Source organism: Meriones unguiculatus, chromosome 1 (assembly GCF_030254825.1).
Source record: "Meriones unguiculatus strain TT.TT164.6M chromosome 1, Bangor_MerUng_6.1, whole genome shotgun sequence".
NCBI classification, from domain to species: Eukaryota; Metazoa; Chordata; class Mammalia; order Rodentia; family Muridae; genus Meriones; species Meriones unguiculatus.
Window position 1 is genome coordinate 188,765,775 of NC_083349.1, and position 15,988 is coordinate 188,781,762.

At 44.5% G+C, this 15,988-nt stretch overlaps 1 protein-coding gene across 1 annotated transcript in view; it reads left to right on the forward strand.

Moving 5' to 3' along the window:
• The first annotated feature begins 356 nt into the window (after positions 1-356).
• Positions 357-15,988, forward strand: part of Exph5 (exophilin 5) — a 74,015-nt gene continuing 58,383 nt past the window's right edge. Inside the window, exon 1 of the mRNA XM_021638679.2 lies at positions 357-687. Within this exon, the coding sequence (XP_021494354.1) occupies positions 569-687 (119 nt within the window). The 5' untranslated portion in view covers positions 357-568. The remainder of the gene's footprint in view (positions 688-15,988) is intronic.

The window sequence follows — 15,988 nt, forward strand, 5'->3', positions numbered from 1 at the left end:
TTCCCCGGGTCTTTCACGTAGGGTAACACTTCTGCTAACTCACAAAATCACACCGCTTTCCTGCTCTTCATTACTGAAAGACGGGATTAGTTGTGAATCCTTTTCCTTCTCAGTCTTGCTGCCAGCCAAGATCAGATTTTTCCAGCAGACAGCAACAGCCAAGCAAATACTCTGGGGCTAACACTTAAAGGTAAGCCTCACTTAGAGACAGAATTATGTAGGCTTGTTTGCTTAACAAGTCACATAGAGGGTGGGAGGGGGAGAGGGAGGAGACGCGGCACGGCCCGCCCGCCAAACGCGATTGGCTCCCTCTCTCCATTTACTCACACATTTTGCCTCTCGGTTGGACAGGTTAAGAGAAACATGTCATTAAGGTGTTGTCAAAAGGAGCCCTGTATGTGTGGGCTGTCCCTAGGTTTGTGGTTTTGGGCTTTTCAGAGGCGCGGAGCTATTATGGGCTATGGGATCAAGTTCGGGAAAACTAGTCTTCTTTATCTTGAAAAATGGCTTTGTAAGAGGAGGCGCCAAGGAGCTTAAGTACACATAACTCGCACGCGGGAGAGAAAAAATGACGAAAGTTCCTCAGGGGTTTGATTTCAGTTTCCTAAATGAGGAAGAAGCCAGGAAGATCCTCCAGGTACTGGAAAGAAATGAAGAGCTCCGGAGGGCAGAGAAGGACAGGATCAGGTAGGAAGCGGACTCCTCTTGGGCTGGGCCTGCATCCTGCTGGCCTGCGGGGGAACCCAGGGGACCGCGCTGCTTTCCTGAGCACCTGCTGCGACCCAGGGCAGAAGGAGGGAATCAGGGTAGTTTGTTCTCTGTGGGTCTCCAGATGCCTTACGGGTGCTCTCTCCAGGCTCTCCATCCCCGGTGGGGCTGGCTGCGAGTCCAGGATTCCGTAGGGAGGAGGAAGAAGGTAGCGCTCTCCTCTCCGCATTTTTCCGTGCGTGGGTACCCGCCTATTCAGGACACCTGGCCGAACCTCAGCGCGGGAGGGACGGGGAGAGAGGCTCAGGTGCGGCACAGGCCACTAGGGATAGGGTCTGAACCATTTGGGGTATGCTAATTATTGTGCGGGGCACTCCTGCTCCCTCCAAGCTAGAGAGAGGCCCAGGGCGGAAGATCCAGGAACTTGCCAGAGTCCTGTGTGGGTGAATGGGACTCAGACACGTGGGGTTGGCTGCTGTGTGGTGCTGTAAGGAGGCGTTTCTATGGGATTTAACCAACGCGTTTATTAATAAATATGCTGTTGTAGGTGAGGAAGGGATAAGTTGCTGGCAAATTAAATTCACAAGTGATTACTGGGACTATAATTCAACTTTATTTCTCCCCTGCCGGAGTACTACCCATCCAAGAGCTATCCAAGTCTTCCGCAGTGAACTGTGGGAGGAAAGCCAAGATAATCTCTCAGGCTACAATGCATGACATAAACTGGACTTTAGAGAGCCGGCTTGGTGGAGTCATCCGGGTTCCCAGTTCCCCTCAGTTCCTCCCACCTCCACCCTTCTCTCCCAAAAGAAACCCCTCCAAGGGTAAACTTCCAACTGGGGAACCCTTAGTCTTTGCGGAGACAGAAGACACTGGGCCCAAAGCGCCTCCTTATTCTTCTCTTCTATATGAGTCTCTAGGGAGGTGTGTGTGGGGGTGACATTTAAAGTTTGAGAATGGAGATCTCACCACACTCTGCTTTTGAAAATCACACTCCATCCCCTCCAGTCACGTCAAAAGTCTGAAAACGGCGCGTTCACACCCACGCGCGTGCGCCTGTGCATATTCAGACTGGCCACACGCAGTGTCGCCCCGCGGAGAGATGGACGTTATTATCTGCGCAGGGTTAGCTTCAAGGCACATGCAATCCTGAGGCTCCCAGTCTGCAGTTGTCTGTGTTATTGGGACTGTTCCTTGTCTCTGAGGAGAAGGTGGCCATTACGTATGAGGGAAAAGCCAGGGCAGAATTAGGAAATAGTGAGAGGGAGGAGAAATTGTATTTAGGTATCAACTTGACCCTTTTAAAATTATAGTCTTAGGGCTGGGCATGATGGCACATGCCTTTAATCCCAGCACTTGGGAGGCAGAGGAAGGCAGATCTCTGAGTTCAAGGCCAGCCTGGTCTACAGGGCAAGCGTCAGGACAGCTAGAACTATGCAGAGAAGCCCTGTCTTGAACAACAAAAACAAAATTATAGTCTTGGGAGCTCCAGTGGCACCATCTGTTAGCATGCAGTAGTTATACAAACTGTAGTCCTCGAAATAGTGACATAATTAATTTTAAATTGATTCAAGGAAATTTCTTTTGTACTGAGTTAGAGGTATGTGAAATATGACAACTGAAGGAAAATAGATGAGGGTCTATAGGCCTCTTCATACTTATTATTATTGTGCATATGTTGTATGTGTGTTGTATACGTGTGTGAGGTAGACAGTCATGGAAGTCAGAAGAAAACAGCTAGTGTCCTTCTCTATCACTGTCTTATTGCTTTGAAACAAGGTCTCTCGCTGAACCTTGAGCTAGGCTGGCTGGGGGCCAGCAATCCTCAGCAATCTCCGTGTCTCTGTCCCTCACAGCTCTGGGGCTGTGGGCACTGCCACGCCTGCCTTCCTACGCCCACTGCTGCTGAGATCCAAACTCAAGTCTTCCTGCTCACACAGCATGCGCTCTCCGCCCCTGGCTGTCCCTCCTGCGCCTGCGAAGCAGCTTTAGAGCTGTCCCAACCTTTGCCTTGTGCTCTCTCTACCACAGTTGCTGGCATCACAAACTTTCAGGGTAATGGATCTGTGCAGAGTTGGCAAAGGCTTAGGTGTTAGGAAGGCTGCAACACATCTCGAGACGTCCTGATGTTCACGGCCTAAAGGAAGCATCAACAGAAAGAGCTACAATGCTAATACAAAACTCACAATTATAACTGTGTAAACTACTAAATTAATCCTCCAAATGGTTTAAAACATTACTGTCACTGACATATAAAAACACGTTAGGGGGGCTGGAGAGATGGCTCAGCAGTTAAGAGCACTGGCTGCTCTTCCAGAGGTCCTGAGTTCAATTCCCAGCAACCACATGGTGGCTCACAACCATCTATAATGGGATCTGATGCAGGTGTACATGCAGCTAAAGCTCTCATATACATAAATAAATATATTTAAAAAAACACTTGAGGGAGAGTGGATGATTGGACCAAATGGCCACAGTATTGACTTGTGGTTCCTTTCTCCTGGTTACTTCCTGGCTCTCACTGTTGAATACTCATATCTTTGTGTCGTCATCTGCCCTGCTTCAGGCCCAAGTTCATTCACTCTGTAGTGGATACTGGCCTGCAGAAAGGGCCCAGGGTAGCATGTAACCTAACTGTCTCTCCTGCTCATTATCTTTAAAAGTATGATCATTAGATTTTCCAAATAAAACTCAGGGTGCATGACTTATGTAATCCCAGACTGTAACTTCAGAAATGTTTCAAAGGGCCTTTCTGGGAGGTGCTGGGGCCTTATACTTCCTCAGAACCAGCTTCTTGAAATAGGATTCTCTTGGGTAGGACTGCAAGGGACTAGATAGGGAAGTTTGGCAAGGTAGCTGATCGAGAGACATGATGAATTCACCTGTATTTAAAATAGATTTGAAATGTCAACAAGACAACGAAAAGGAGTTCCTATAGTTAGAAATATAGGATGACACTGTGGCACAGGAAAGGCGATGCTCAGATATGAACATCAATGCTATAGGAATAGTTTAGGTCCCAGTGTAGGAGACAGAACCTCCCAAGAGTTCTTCATCATGTAGGGATGTCCTGTAATCATTATCAGTACTCCACCTCTTTGGCTTCAGTTTCTGGGAGAGATGTTATATTCATTTAATGTAGCAATGTTACTAATGTATAAGAAGTTCTGGTGTGAAAGACTATATAAGATACAAATTTTAGCCACCAAGATTCAAGTTAATAAGTGGGTAAAAGAAGTAAGTCAATCGCACCTGAGCACAGATAATCAATAAACAAAATTATTATCGTTGAGTCACAATAAAAATGAAAATTTAATTTTGAGATGCCCATAGTCTGCATGTTGTTAGTGAAAGAAGATTTCAGACCTTTTCCAAAAGATTAATTTTTATTATTTCTAATTGTGCATATATGCCTATCTGTGTGGGGGTATGTGCCTGTAATTGCAGGTTCCCATAGAAACCAAAAGAGAGCATGGAATCCTCCAGAGGTGGAGTTACAGGTGGTTGTGAGCCGCCTGACACAGGTGCTGGGAACCAAACGTGGGTTCTCTGCAAGAACAGTATGCATTTTTGACTGCTGAGCCACCTCTCCAGCCAACTCTCAGCCTTTCAGTGATTAAGAGCACAGTTTGCATAAGCCTTGCCTTTGACCCAGTTATCCACTTCTTAGACATTTGTCATAAGTAGGAGGTTAAAGAAGAGGAGCTGGCCATAGCAGCCTTTATTATAATGATAGTAATTATCATCCTCATAATAACAGCTAACATGTATTAGGAAGATTCTGCATACTGGCCATTGTACTAAACAGACTGTACAGATTTAGTGAATCTTCCCAATAGCCACGCTAGGCACACTTGTTAGTTTCCATTTTACAGAGAAAGAAACGTCTTATGAAAGTTGAGTATCTCAGCAAATAGTAGGATCAGAACTCAAATCTAGGTCTATCTTAAAATTATTTTGCCTGTCAACCTGAGTAACAGTCACAGCTGTTCCTCCAGTCTTACTAAGTATTTTAACATTTAACAATGTCAAGGAACTTGCCCAGGGTCCCATAGTTCACAAAATACAAATCTAAAACTTGAACCAAGATTGATCTTGCTCTAAAATGTTTTATTTTTCCCATATTGAATGTATACATATTTATCTACATGTATTTACATCTGGATGGATTTTATGTATTCACTTTTACTTTCATCCTAAATCTGACCAAGCAGAAATTTTGTTTTTTTCTGTCTTGAAAGCTAACAATAGGGGCTGAGTTGGTTTTCATGAGCACTGACTGTCTTGCTGAAGATCTGGGTTTCAGTTCCCAGCATCCACATGGCAGCCACAAACTTGTGTAACTCCAGCTTTAGGGTATCTGGCGCCTCCTTCTGATTTTCACAGGCAAGCTATGTGTCACTAACACACCAGTGATTTATTTTTTGTAGATTCTCTGGGAGAGGATCTCAGGTCTCACTTGCCAGCCATTCTAGTCAATCACGGAGCTCCAGGCTCAGTGAGAAACCTTGCCAATCAATAGATAGATAGATAGATAGATAGATAGATAGATAGATAGATAGACAGACAGACAGATATAGATAGGCAGGCCCATGCACATCCAGCCACACACTTCTATACACAAACACACATACACACTAAGATGCATATTACACATTTAAAGTCAGCACCTTGTCGTTTATTTCTTTACCTGTGGTGGTGGCAGCATGTGCGTTCCACAGCACATGTGTGGAAGTCAGAGGACAATGTGTTCAAGTTGGTTGTCTCTGTCCATCCTGAAGGCCTCAGAGATCAAACTGAGGTTGTCAGGCTTCGAGGAGACACCTTTACCCAAAGAGCCATCTCTGGCCCTTTATGCATTTAACATTTTGTAATTGTTTATTTACGTGTGTGTGTGTGTGTGTGTGTGTGTGTGTGTGTGTGTGGTGTATCCCAGTACTTGTGTGAAAGTCAGGGGACAACTTGTAGGCTTTGGTTTTCTCTAAAGGATGGAACCCAGACTGTCAGGCTTGGACGCAGGTGTGTTTTCCAGCTGAGCCACCTGGCTGCCGATATATATATATACATATATATATGTTTGTGTTTCGCATGTGTGAGTGTGGGTGTGTGCCTGCCACGGTGGGAATACGGAGGCCAGAGGACAACTCTTTGCCTTCCCACCTTGCTTTTGAGGTGCTTGTTGCTCTGTATGCCAGGCTAGCTGGCCCGCGTGCTCCCAGGCGCTTCTGCCACCCATTTCCCATGGCAGTGCTGAGCTCACAGGTGCAAGCTGCTCATTTGGCTTTTCTGTGGGTTCAGACACACTTGAATGGCTCATTGTCACTGAGCCAGTTTCCCAACCCAGAATTTGTTTGGTGTTTGCTTGGTTGGTTGGTTTTTTGTTTTTTTTTTTTTTTTTTTTGAGACAGGGTTTCTCGGTATAGTCTTGGCTGTCCTGGACTTACTCTGTAGGCCAGGTTGGCCTTGAACTCACAGCAATCTGTCTGCCTCTGCCTCTGAGTGCTGGGATTACAGGCATGCAGCACCACACCCGGCCCCCATATTTATTTTTGAGGCAGGATCTCCCTTTATCCCAGATTGGCCTGGAACTCACTATCTAGCTTAGGCTAGCCTTAAACTTCCGACAATCCTCCTGTCCGAGCCTCCCAAGTGCTAGGATTGAAGAAGTGAGCCCCTGCTTGCAGGTTAAATGTACCTCCTTAAATATTTTTTTAAATGTGTCTAATAAATTGTCTGCCCTTGTCGTTTTCTCCATTGTGTTGTGGTCTACATAGGTAAGCTGGTACAGGGTGAGCTGCACATCAGCCTTGACTCTTGGTGATCAAGGATGTTGTGTTGGATGGAGTTAGACACTTTGCGGTCATCCCATGGCTGGTTACAGGGACTTAACCGCTGTGTAGGGAATACAAAGTAAGGGAGAGAAAGATGTGGGAAACCACATGAAAACAGAAAGTCAGATCGAGTCTTGTCTAAAAATACGTTCTCATCCACAGAGGCCATCTTAAACCAAGAAATGAAAGGCAAAGAGGAGTCAGGTTAGGTCAGTAGGAGAACGTTTCACTTCTTGAAGCTGCGCAGGGGTGGTGAGGCCATGCCTTCCACACACCGGAGAATTCGAATGCTGTCGCAGTCCGCACATGGGAGGACTCTAACGCTGTCACGCACAGGGAGCGTCTGCAGCCCGCTGCTGCCCAGGCTGTGTATTTAAGAACCACAGGCTCGCCTCCTCCAACTCCCACCTTCCAGAATGCTTCCTGCTTTAAAGGCTGTCCTGTAACTTAGTCAAGCAGCTCACCACTGCTGCCAGTTTCTCCATTCCCTGTGTTAGAAGAAGAAATGGATGGCTGCTGTGACCAAAGACCCCCATCTACAAAAGACGGTTGTGATTTTTCAATATTAACATCGACTTTGCCTCGGTTTAGCTTTTAAAAAGCACATTTAGCAGGGGCTGGCGAGATGGCTTAGCGGTTAAGCACACAGGCTGTTCTTCCAAAGGTCCTTCTAGAGGTCGATTCCCAGCAACCACATGGTGGCTCACAACCATCTATAATGAGATCTGGTGCCCTCTTTTGGAGCACAGTCAGAATGGTGTTTAAATAAATAAATAAGCACATTTAGCAGCAGTTAAAGGGGTAAGGGGTGTGGGGAAAGAATAATGAGGGACACAAACTTTTCTGGCTACTACTCTTCTGTCCCTCATCACTGTGGGTTTATATTAAGTCAACGTTTATTGTTTATGAGGAAGCAGAGTCTATAACCCCTGAGAGTGTCTTCCTCACCTCTGAAAGGTGCTATACAGATGTCACTGGTTGTTGTATGTACCAAGAATTCGTTGCTTTGAGGGCTGAGGACCACTCCACTGGACACATGGACGGAATAGGTGACCACTTCACCCACTGAAGAACATTTTAGATTATTTCCGGTTTTGGGTGACTTTGAATAGAAGTTCTACAAATTTGTACACATTGTTGTGTAAATATAACAGTTTTTTGCAAGGAATATACTTGCCAGATCCTATCCTTTCTTTGTTTGTTTTGTCTTTCAAGACAGAGTTTCTCTGTGTAGCCTTTGTGTAGCCTTGGCTGTTCTAGACTTACTTTGTAGACCAGGCGGGCCTTGAACTTACAGCAATCCACCTGCTTCTGCCTCCCTGAGTCCTGGGATTACAGCATATGCCATCACCCCTGGCAGATCCTATTCTTGAACCCATATGGTATTTTCTAAGTTATTTTTCCTAATAGCTGTAACATATGGCATTCCTCTTAGTAGAATATGAGAGTTCCAGGTTTCGTCTTAGTTACTCAGGCTACCGTAATAAAATAAATGCTTTACATTGGTTAATAGAAACATAAGAAGTTTACTGTTCACTGTTCTGAAGCTGGGGAGTTTGATATCAAGACTAATGGTGACTATCAAATGCTTTCAATATTTTTATTTTACCCTATCTTATTAGCTTGTGATATTACCATATTCTATTTTGCATTTCCTAATGGCTAATAGTGAATATCAAATGTTTTCAATAGTTTTCTTTTACCTAGTCTTATAAGTTTATGGTATTATCATGTTCTACTTTGCATTTCCTAATGGCGAATGATAGTACACATTTTCATGTGGTAGTCTGCCTTTCATTTATTCTCCTTGATGTCTGTTCTAATCTTTTGCATATTTTTAATTGGGTTACTTGTTTTCTTATTGTTGATTTTTTAAGTTTTTCTTGACACTTTTCATTGTGGAATACAGAGTTTTACAAGCATTTTCTTCTCAACCATAGCTTGTCTTCTAGATCTTGTAGAACAAAAATATAATATATTTTGGTGAAACCCAATATACAAAGTTTTCTCTTGTGAATTATGCTTTTGGTAGCATTCTGAGAACTATCTGACAAACCCAAGAACACAGGAATTTTTCTCCTATGACATAAAGGGTTTCTCTTTCTAGTTTTATGTCTTAGATGGTTGTATTTTGAAATATTTTCGCGCACAGTGTGCAGTTTAGTGTGGACTTTACCATATTTCCTGGCTACTGATGCCCAGTCATCCCAATATAGTTTTTAGAAAGCCTTTCCTTCACTGACGTGCTTCTTCACCATTGTAAAAGTATATTTTAAGGTGTGTTTCTGAGCCCTGTCCAATTTCATTGTTTTTGTTCCCTTTCCTCAATAAATGCGACATTTGCTTCACTACAGTGACTTTATAGTAAATCTAGTAAATCTTAATATTAAACTTATGGGAATAATTATTTTGCCTGTTTGGTTCCTTTACTTTTCTGTGTCAGAGTCTTACATCTGCCTCATGTTATTAGTACAAATCCACACTGAGGTCTTGTGTTCCAACACTCTGTTAAATCCACACAGAGGTGGTTTTGCTTCTTCTTGTCTGGCAGGTGTGTCTTTTTTCCTAGCCTAATATTAGTTAGACCTTCCAACAAGGCATTGAAGAGGGCTACTTGCCTTAACTCAGAACCTTCAGTCTTTGGGTGTTGGGTGCGATGTTGGTTCCACTTTTCTGATAGATGCATCAGACTTTATTTCTTGCTGCTGAGACTTTTGATCAAAGGCTTTGGTGACACCAGTTAACATGCTCGTGTGGCTTTGCATCTTTAGACTTGGTATGGCATTTATAGCAACCACTTTTAAAATACCAAATCAGCCTTCATGTTGCAGAATGAACAGTGTTTTTGAAAATGAATGCTGGTCTATCTTCCAGTCCCCCAGCGTGGCATTGGAGAGAGGGCTTTAACATAGGTAGTTGACTGAAGATGGGATCACTTCTGTAATGAGGCTGATATTCTCTCTTTTTATTTTTTAATCTATACACAAGGGGCAGGCCTAAGAGAAAGCCATGTGCAGACTGCCATTACAATTACATGGAAAATGAATGGTCAGGAACAAGGATGGTCTTTGCCTGGTGCCTGTGAGGGAAGCAGGACACTGCTGCACTTTGATCTTGAACTCCAGAACTGTAGGACCATAAACCCATCTATAGCCACACAGTTTCACTATTATGACACTGTATTACAGTACTTTCCTAACACCAGGCTAGCACACAGGCACACTCTAAGGCAAGCCCCATTGGTCAGCATGTATTGCTATTATAGTTAAAATTTGGTTTGCTAAAGTTTCCTTGGGGATTTGGGCCTCTGGATTGGTGAAAGACACTGATGTACTATTTTTTTATTTTTTTTTCACAATTTATTCATTAAAAAAAATTACAATTGAAGCCCTCTCCCTCAATTCCTCCCAGTCCCACCCTCCCTCACTCTTCCTCCCCACCCCTCTCCTTTAGGCCACTGAAAGGGGGAGTTCTTCTCCTTCGCATCTGCCCATAGCTTACCATCGGGACTGCCTGGATCCTCTTCCTCTGTGGCCTGGCAAGGCCGCATCACCAGGGGCAAGTGACCAAAGAGCAGGCAACTGAGTTCATGACAGAGACAGTCCCTGTTCCCCTTACTCAGGAATACATGAAGACTGAGCTGCCAATTGGCTACATCTGAGCAGGGGATCTAGGTCATCTCCATGCATGGTCCTTGGTTGGTGCATCAGTCTCTGCAGAACCCCTTGGGCTCAGATTTTTTAGCTTTGTTGGTCTCCTTGTGGGGTCCCTGTCCCCTCCATGTCCTTCTATCCCCACCACCTCTTTTTCCATAAGACTCCCTGTTTTCTGACCAAAGTTTGGCTGTGAATCTCAGCATCTGCTTCAATCCTTGTTGGGTGGAGCCTTTCAGAGGACCCTTTATAGTAGGCTCTCATCCTGTTTCCTCTTTTCCACTGCTTCTGGTATCAGCAAAGTGGCTGGATACAAAATTAACTGATGTATTATTTTTATATATCCTGTTGCTTTGTTTTGTTGTTGAGACAGTCTTATGTATAGCCTAGTCCATCCTCATACTTTGTAGCCTAGGCTCCTGGTCCTGACTCATCTCCCAAGCATTGAGATTACAGGCATGAAGCACTGTCATGCTTATGATTCTTGTCTGTTTTAATGTTGAGTAAATCTAGCTTTATTACAGATTATCTTGTCTTTATTCCTGTGAGAGGTGGTATAGCTTCTTCTATAAGCATTTGGTAAAAGGCCCTAGGACCGAGTTTTATTTTCTGGAAGTTTATTATAAATTTGGTTTCTCTAATAATACAGGGCTTTCCCAGCTAAATTACTCTGCGTGAGTTGTGTAGTTGATGGTTTTAGAGAAATGGGTCCATTTTGCCTAAATTATCACATTGATGTATACAAGGTTGCTAGAATGTTTCTGGTGGCTACATTAATCGTATCATCTTTAGCAAGATTTGTGTATTTATTTAGGTCTACCATTTTGTTCCCTGTTTGTTAATTTTGTAGGTTCCTCATTGTCTTATTTTCTGCCTGCAACATTAAAATATTTCGAGTATTTATTTATTAATCATGTGTTGAGGTGCACATGTGCCATAGCACACAATGTGGAGGTCAGAGGACAACTTGATTGAGCTGGTTCTCTCCCTCCACCATGTGGGTACCACAGGTCCTGAGGTAGCAAATGCCTCCCCCCTTTTTTTCTGAGCTTCTCACTTGCAGCATTTGTTTTTAATGTTCTTTTCAAAACTGTTAACTAAAACGGTTGCTGTATGTCTGTATATAATGTTCGGTGGTTGCTCTGGGAATACACACACACACAATTTTTTCACAGGTAACTTATAATCACTATTTTACATGAAATGTAGGAAATGGCTATTACAGGGGTCAGTGTGCTCCCCTATGTTCTGCCTTATGTGGTGTTTGCTTGGTGTATTAGAACTATAGATAACAGAAACCCCAGCAGGTGATGGTGTAATTTTTGCTTTTAACCTTCAAATATACTCTATGGAACTCAATAAAATAATTGATTACATAGTTCTTTGTGTTTATAAGTTTGCCACTATAGATTCAAACATCCTAGTATCTAACTACATTTATTCACCCACTCACTCACCCATCCATCCACCCATCCATCCATCCTCCATCCACCCATCCATCCATCCACCCATCCATCCATCCATCCACCCATCCACCCATCCACCCATCCACCCATCCATCCATCCACCCATCCATCCATCCACCCATCCATCCATCCACCCATCCATCCATCCACCCATCCGTCCAGATTGAAGGTCTCTAAGTGCTGTTTGGGATCTATTCCCAGGCTATAGATCAAAAATGTTTAAAAGGTGATTGCATCTCTTCTAAGTATGTACATACATTTACTTGTCGTTAAAATCCTTATATTTATATAGCATTTCTTTGTATTTGGTGTTATGAGGGTTTTTTTTTAAATTCTTTCATGATTTTCATAGTTCTTACACAGAGTGAGTATTTGTATTCTTGTTTGTTTGTTTGTTTGTTTGTTCTTTGTTCCGGGGGTCCTGGATTCTATCCCGCTAGTCTGCTGCTAACAGATGCTGCTTCACTTCATCTGCCCGCGTCCTTCACCCTGGCTCCTGAAGGATATTTCATTAGGCAGGGCATTGGAGCGGACTGTTCTTTTCTCCCTTGGCACTCCCCAGACTTGTCCCTGTGATGTTTCTCTCTATCCTGTCTTCCTTATACTTCCTGTTATTTTGTTGAAACAAGGTCTCACTAATTACGTAGGTAAAGCTGGCGTTGAAGGCCTGTTTGTTTGATCCCTGTTTGTTTGGGGTTACAGGCATGTGCCACGGTGCCTGGGTCCTTCTAGTTCCCTGGAGCCGTGGGGGGAGAGGGGGTCAAAGCTCAGTCTGGGAGTTGCCAAGTCTTAGAACCGCAGCTCCTCAAATCAGAACAGTTTCCCTCCCTCGGTGTTTTAAGCAGTGTTCATGTTTCCTGTCCCTGCCCTTGCTCCCAGGAAACCCCTTCTCTGCTCCGCCCCCTTTCCTGTGCCTCCTCTCCAAACCAGAGGCACCTTCCAGACATCTCTGGCTCGTTCCAGTCCCTCCTCTGGGGGTCAGTTCGAATCCAAACAAAAAATAAAAATAAAAAAATAAAAAAATAAATAACAACAGAAACTACTCTGTGTAAGGCAGAATGGAGCACAGTGAGTTAGCCACATGGCGACAAAAAGAACCAGCTTGAACAATGTTGGGGGGTGGGGGAGCGCAACAATGATGGCGAGCCAGAGGAGGGCGTCCATGGAACCTGTAGCACAGAGACTGTAGAAACCACAGCATGCTAGAAAGTGGTTCTTCTCAGGTTATGGGGAAGAAAAAGCAAACTTCTGGTTTGTTGCCTTGGCCAAGTTCAAACCAGCAGTAGTTAAACAACCAGCTTGTAAATTCCTGAATATTTAACCAGCTCTAAAACTGTTTAGAGAGGAAAGGGCGCTTGGTGGCGTTCTCCCACAAGAGAAACAGAAGCCATGGCGGTATGAACAGGGGTTTGGAGATGACCGCCACGGTCAGTTGCAGAAGTCCTCCACAGCGAGAAAAGAGAGCAAACCCTTAACTTTCCTCTTCCCTCCTAACCTACCAGTTCCTGCAGGACCCCAGTCAGAAGCAGAGGTTATGAGGGCCTGGGAAGTGTAACCTGCTAGCGTCCCCGCCCAATAGGAAGCATTGTGCCTGTCCCTTCTTGCTTCCGTGGCTGTGTCTCTTCTCTGGCTCCCTTTAGAGTCTTCCTTCTCTCACTGCTCTTTCATTTTGCTTCCCTGCCTAAAAGTTCTCAGGAACTAACCCCTGTATGTAACACTGCGGTCCACATTCCATCCTCTGCCCTTTGCTCTTTCTCTACACTCTGCACTTTGAGAGAAGCGGCATTCTGCTGTGGCTTTCCCCTGCCTGCCTTGCTCCCTTCTGGGTGGAGCATTCCCTTCCCAGAAAGGGACCGTGCCCAGGTGCTATCCTACATGCAAAAGCCAAGGTCTTTGAGCACAGACTCAGTGTACCTTAGGTACTGGAGGCTCTGGGGGCTGAAGCTGAAAACAGATGGACTTGAAACTGAAAGGCTTCCAGATACAGGTTGCTCATAATCCATTCCTGCTCCTCCCAGGTGCCCTTGACTCTATGTATCCTCACTGTCTGATTCTCCTTGGTTCAGACTCTGGGAGAGGGACATACCTGTCAAGCCAATCACTTACAACCCTGATAGACTGCCCTGAGTGAGGCCAAGCATCCACTCTGAAATACCTCCTGTGAGGCTCCATGCGGGACTGTCTGATTGGGCTGTGCAGTGATGCCATGCTGTGGCAGGCACAAGACTCACCTGTCTAGGAAATGGCTGTGCCCTGGCCTTCTCCATGCTCACTCAGCTCCTTCCCCCAGTGTGTCTACCTGCACACCAAGACCACTGACACATCTGCTGGGTGTGTTTGGCGTCTGTGATGACATGTCTTAGGCTGTGCTGATTCTTGGCTGTGGCTGAAATGACAATGACTTAAGAAACTCTCAAAGCTACCAATGCCAGACCCCACCTTGGGAATGGGTTTTTCTTTTCTTTTCTTTTCTCTTCTTTTCTTTCTTTCTTTCTTTCTTTCTTTCTTTCTTCCCTTTCCCCTTCCCTCTCTTTCTTCTTTTCTTCCTTCCTTTCTTCTTTTTCCTTTCCCTTCTTTTTTTATTTACTATCTAAGGATCTAGGATTCAGGTTCCTGTTCAGGCTCCACTTGCCATGGTTGTGCAGCTCAGTTCGTAAAGAAACCTCAGAGTCTGGAATGTTAATTTTCGTCAGGGAGGCTGTGTGTTCAAGCAGCACACTGGAAGCTACAGGGACCCAGTATGCCTCATGTGCTGGGCTTTTATTAGGAACAACTACAAGCAATGATACTATACAATCATCCAACCATGTTTACAAAGAATAGAAGGGTTTGCTTAATAGATCACCAGGGAGAACAAAGACAAAGAAGTGAAAAATGTGTGGAAATATAAGCAGCCCATACATCTCAGGAAAAGTACACTCCGGCTCCTGAGCTGGAAAGCCTGTTGCACAGACCTTTCCTTCTGTCCTTAGTGTGCCGGGGCCCTGAGTGCTCCTGGGTGAGGAGAGTGCTTCTTTCTCAGACAAGGCTGTTTGCAGCATCATTTGTTCTTTGACAATATTATTCATGTATGCAATATATTCTACCCCCACCTCCTCAGGGACACATACCAAACCCCCTCCACATGTATGCCACCCCAGTCCAATCAGTGCTGCCTGCTGGAATGTTGACTGATCCTGTCGGTTTGATCTTGTGCAAGTTGTATGCAGATAACTATAGATGCAGTGTGCCCGTCAGTGCAACAGAGATGTTGTGTCTACAAGATCGCATCCACAGCATGTTTCCCATACGCCTATGTAGAGAAATTTTAATTCGGAACATGGCAGCTCTGGCAAGAGATCATATCCAAAGACCTTCTAGGTCTGTGTGATCCGGCTGGAATACAAACATGCCCTTAACCCGGGAGACAGAGGCAAGCAGATCTGAGTTTAAGGCCAGCCTGATATAGAGCAAGTATCAGGCAAAGAAAAGCTTAGGGCCAAGAGTGGTGTCACACGCCTTTAATCCCAAACAATGATGGTAAAGTTAGTTTGTAGAAGGAAGCATCTATGTTTGAAAGTGATGCTTAATTGAGTGGCAGAAACAGTGACGAATCAGAGAAAGACTTGACAGAATAGGATATGCCCAACTCTCACTAAAAGAGAAAGGAAAGGGAAGCTACTTAAGGGGCAATGAGAGAGGGGAGACAGTTTTACTGGGACAGTAATAGAGAGACAGGTTGCAGAGAGAGAACATAGGTGAAGACAGAATGAGCCAGAGACTGTGAAGGAGCCAGAAGATTGGGGAAGATTGCTGGAGTTAGTTTGAGCCCAAGTAGAGCAATTCTGGAGTGGAGAGAGAAGCCAGATTGAATAAGTCAGCTGGGAGAGGAGTTTGAGCCTGAACAGCTGAGTTGAACCAGCCAGCTAGGAGTTCAGAATGAACAAGACAGGATGAGCTTATTAAGCAGTAAATCTCAGAGGCTGAAAACATTCTAGGCCTGGGTTAGACTGTATGGAGGCCAGAAGCTTCTAGAACTAGGCCTAGGTTAGCAGAGGGAGGCAATAAGCCTCTGAGACAACAATTGAAACAGACAAATAAAAGATCCTTTCACATGCTATTCTTTCCCCCTTCTTGGCAATGTTCTGCTAGCCTTTGAGAGAGGTGGTACAGATGTCCTATGATGACCGTGCACTCACTTATTGTCAGCCCTTCGTTACTGAGCGATGCAGAAAGAGGCTTCCCCAGCCAAGGTTGAGGACAGCACTAACCTATGAGTATAACCATCAATATTTAGAAGACACTTTCAAACATGTCCGTTTAATAAAACAATAGCAATAGCTACCCTCCC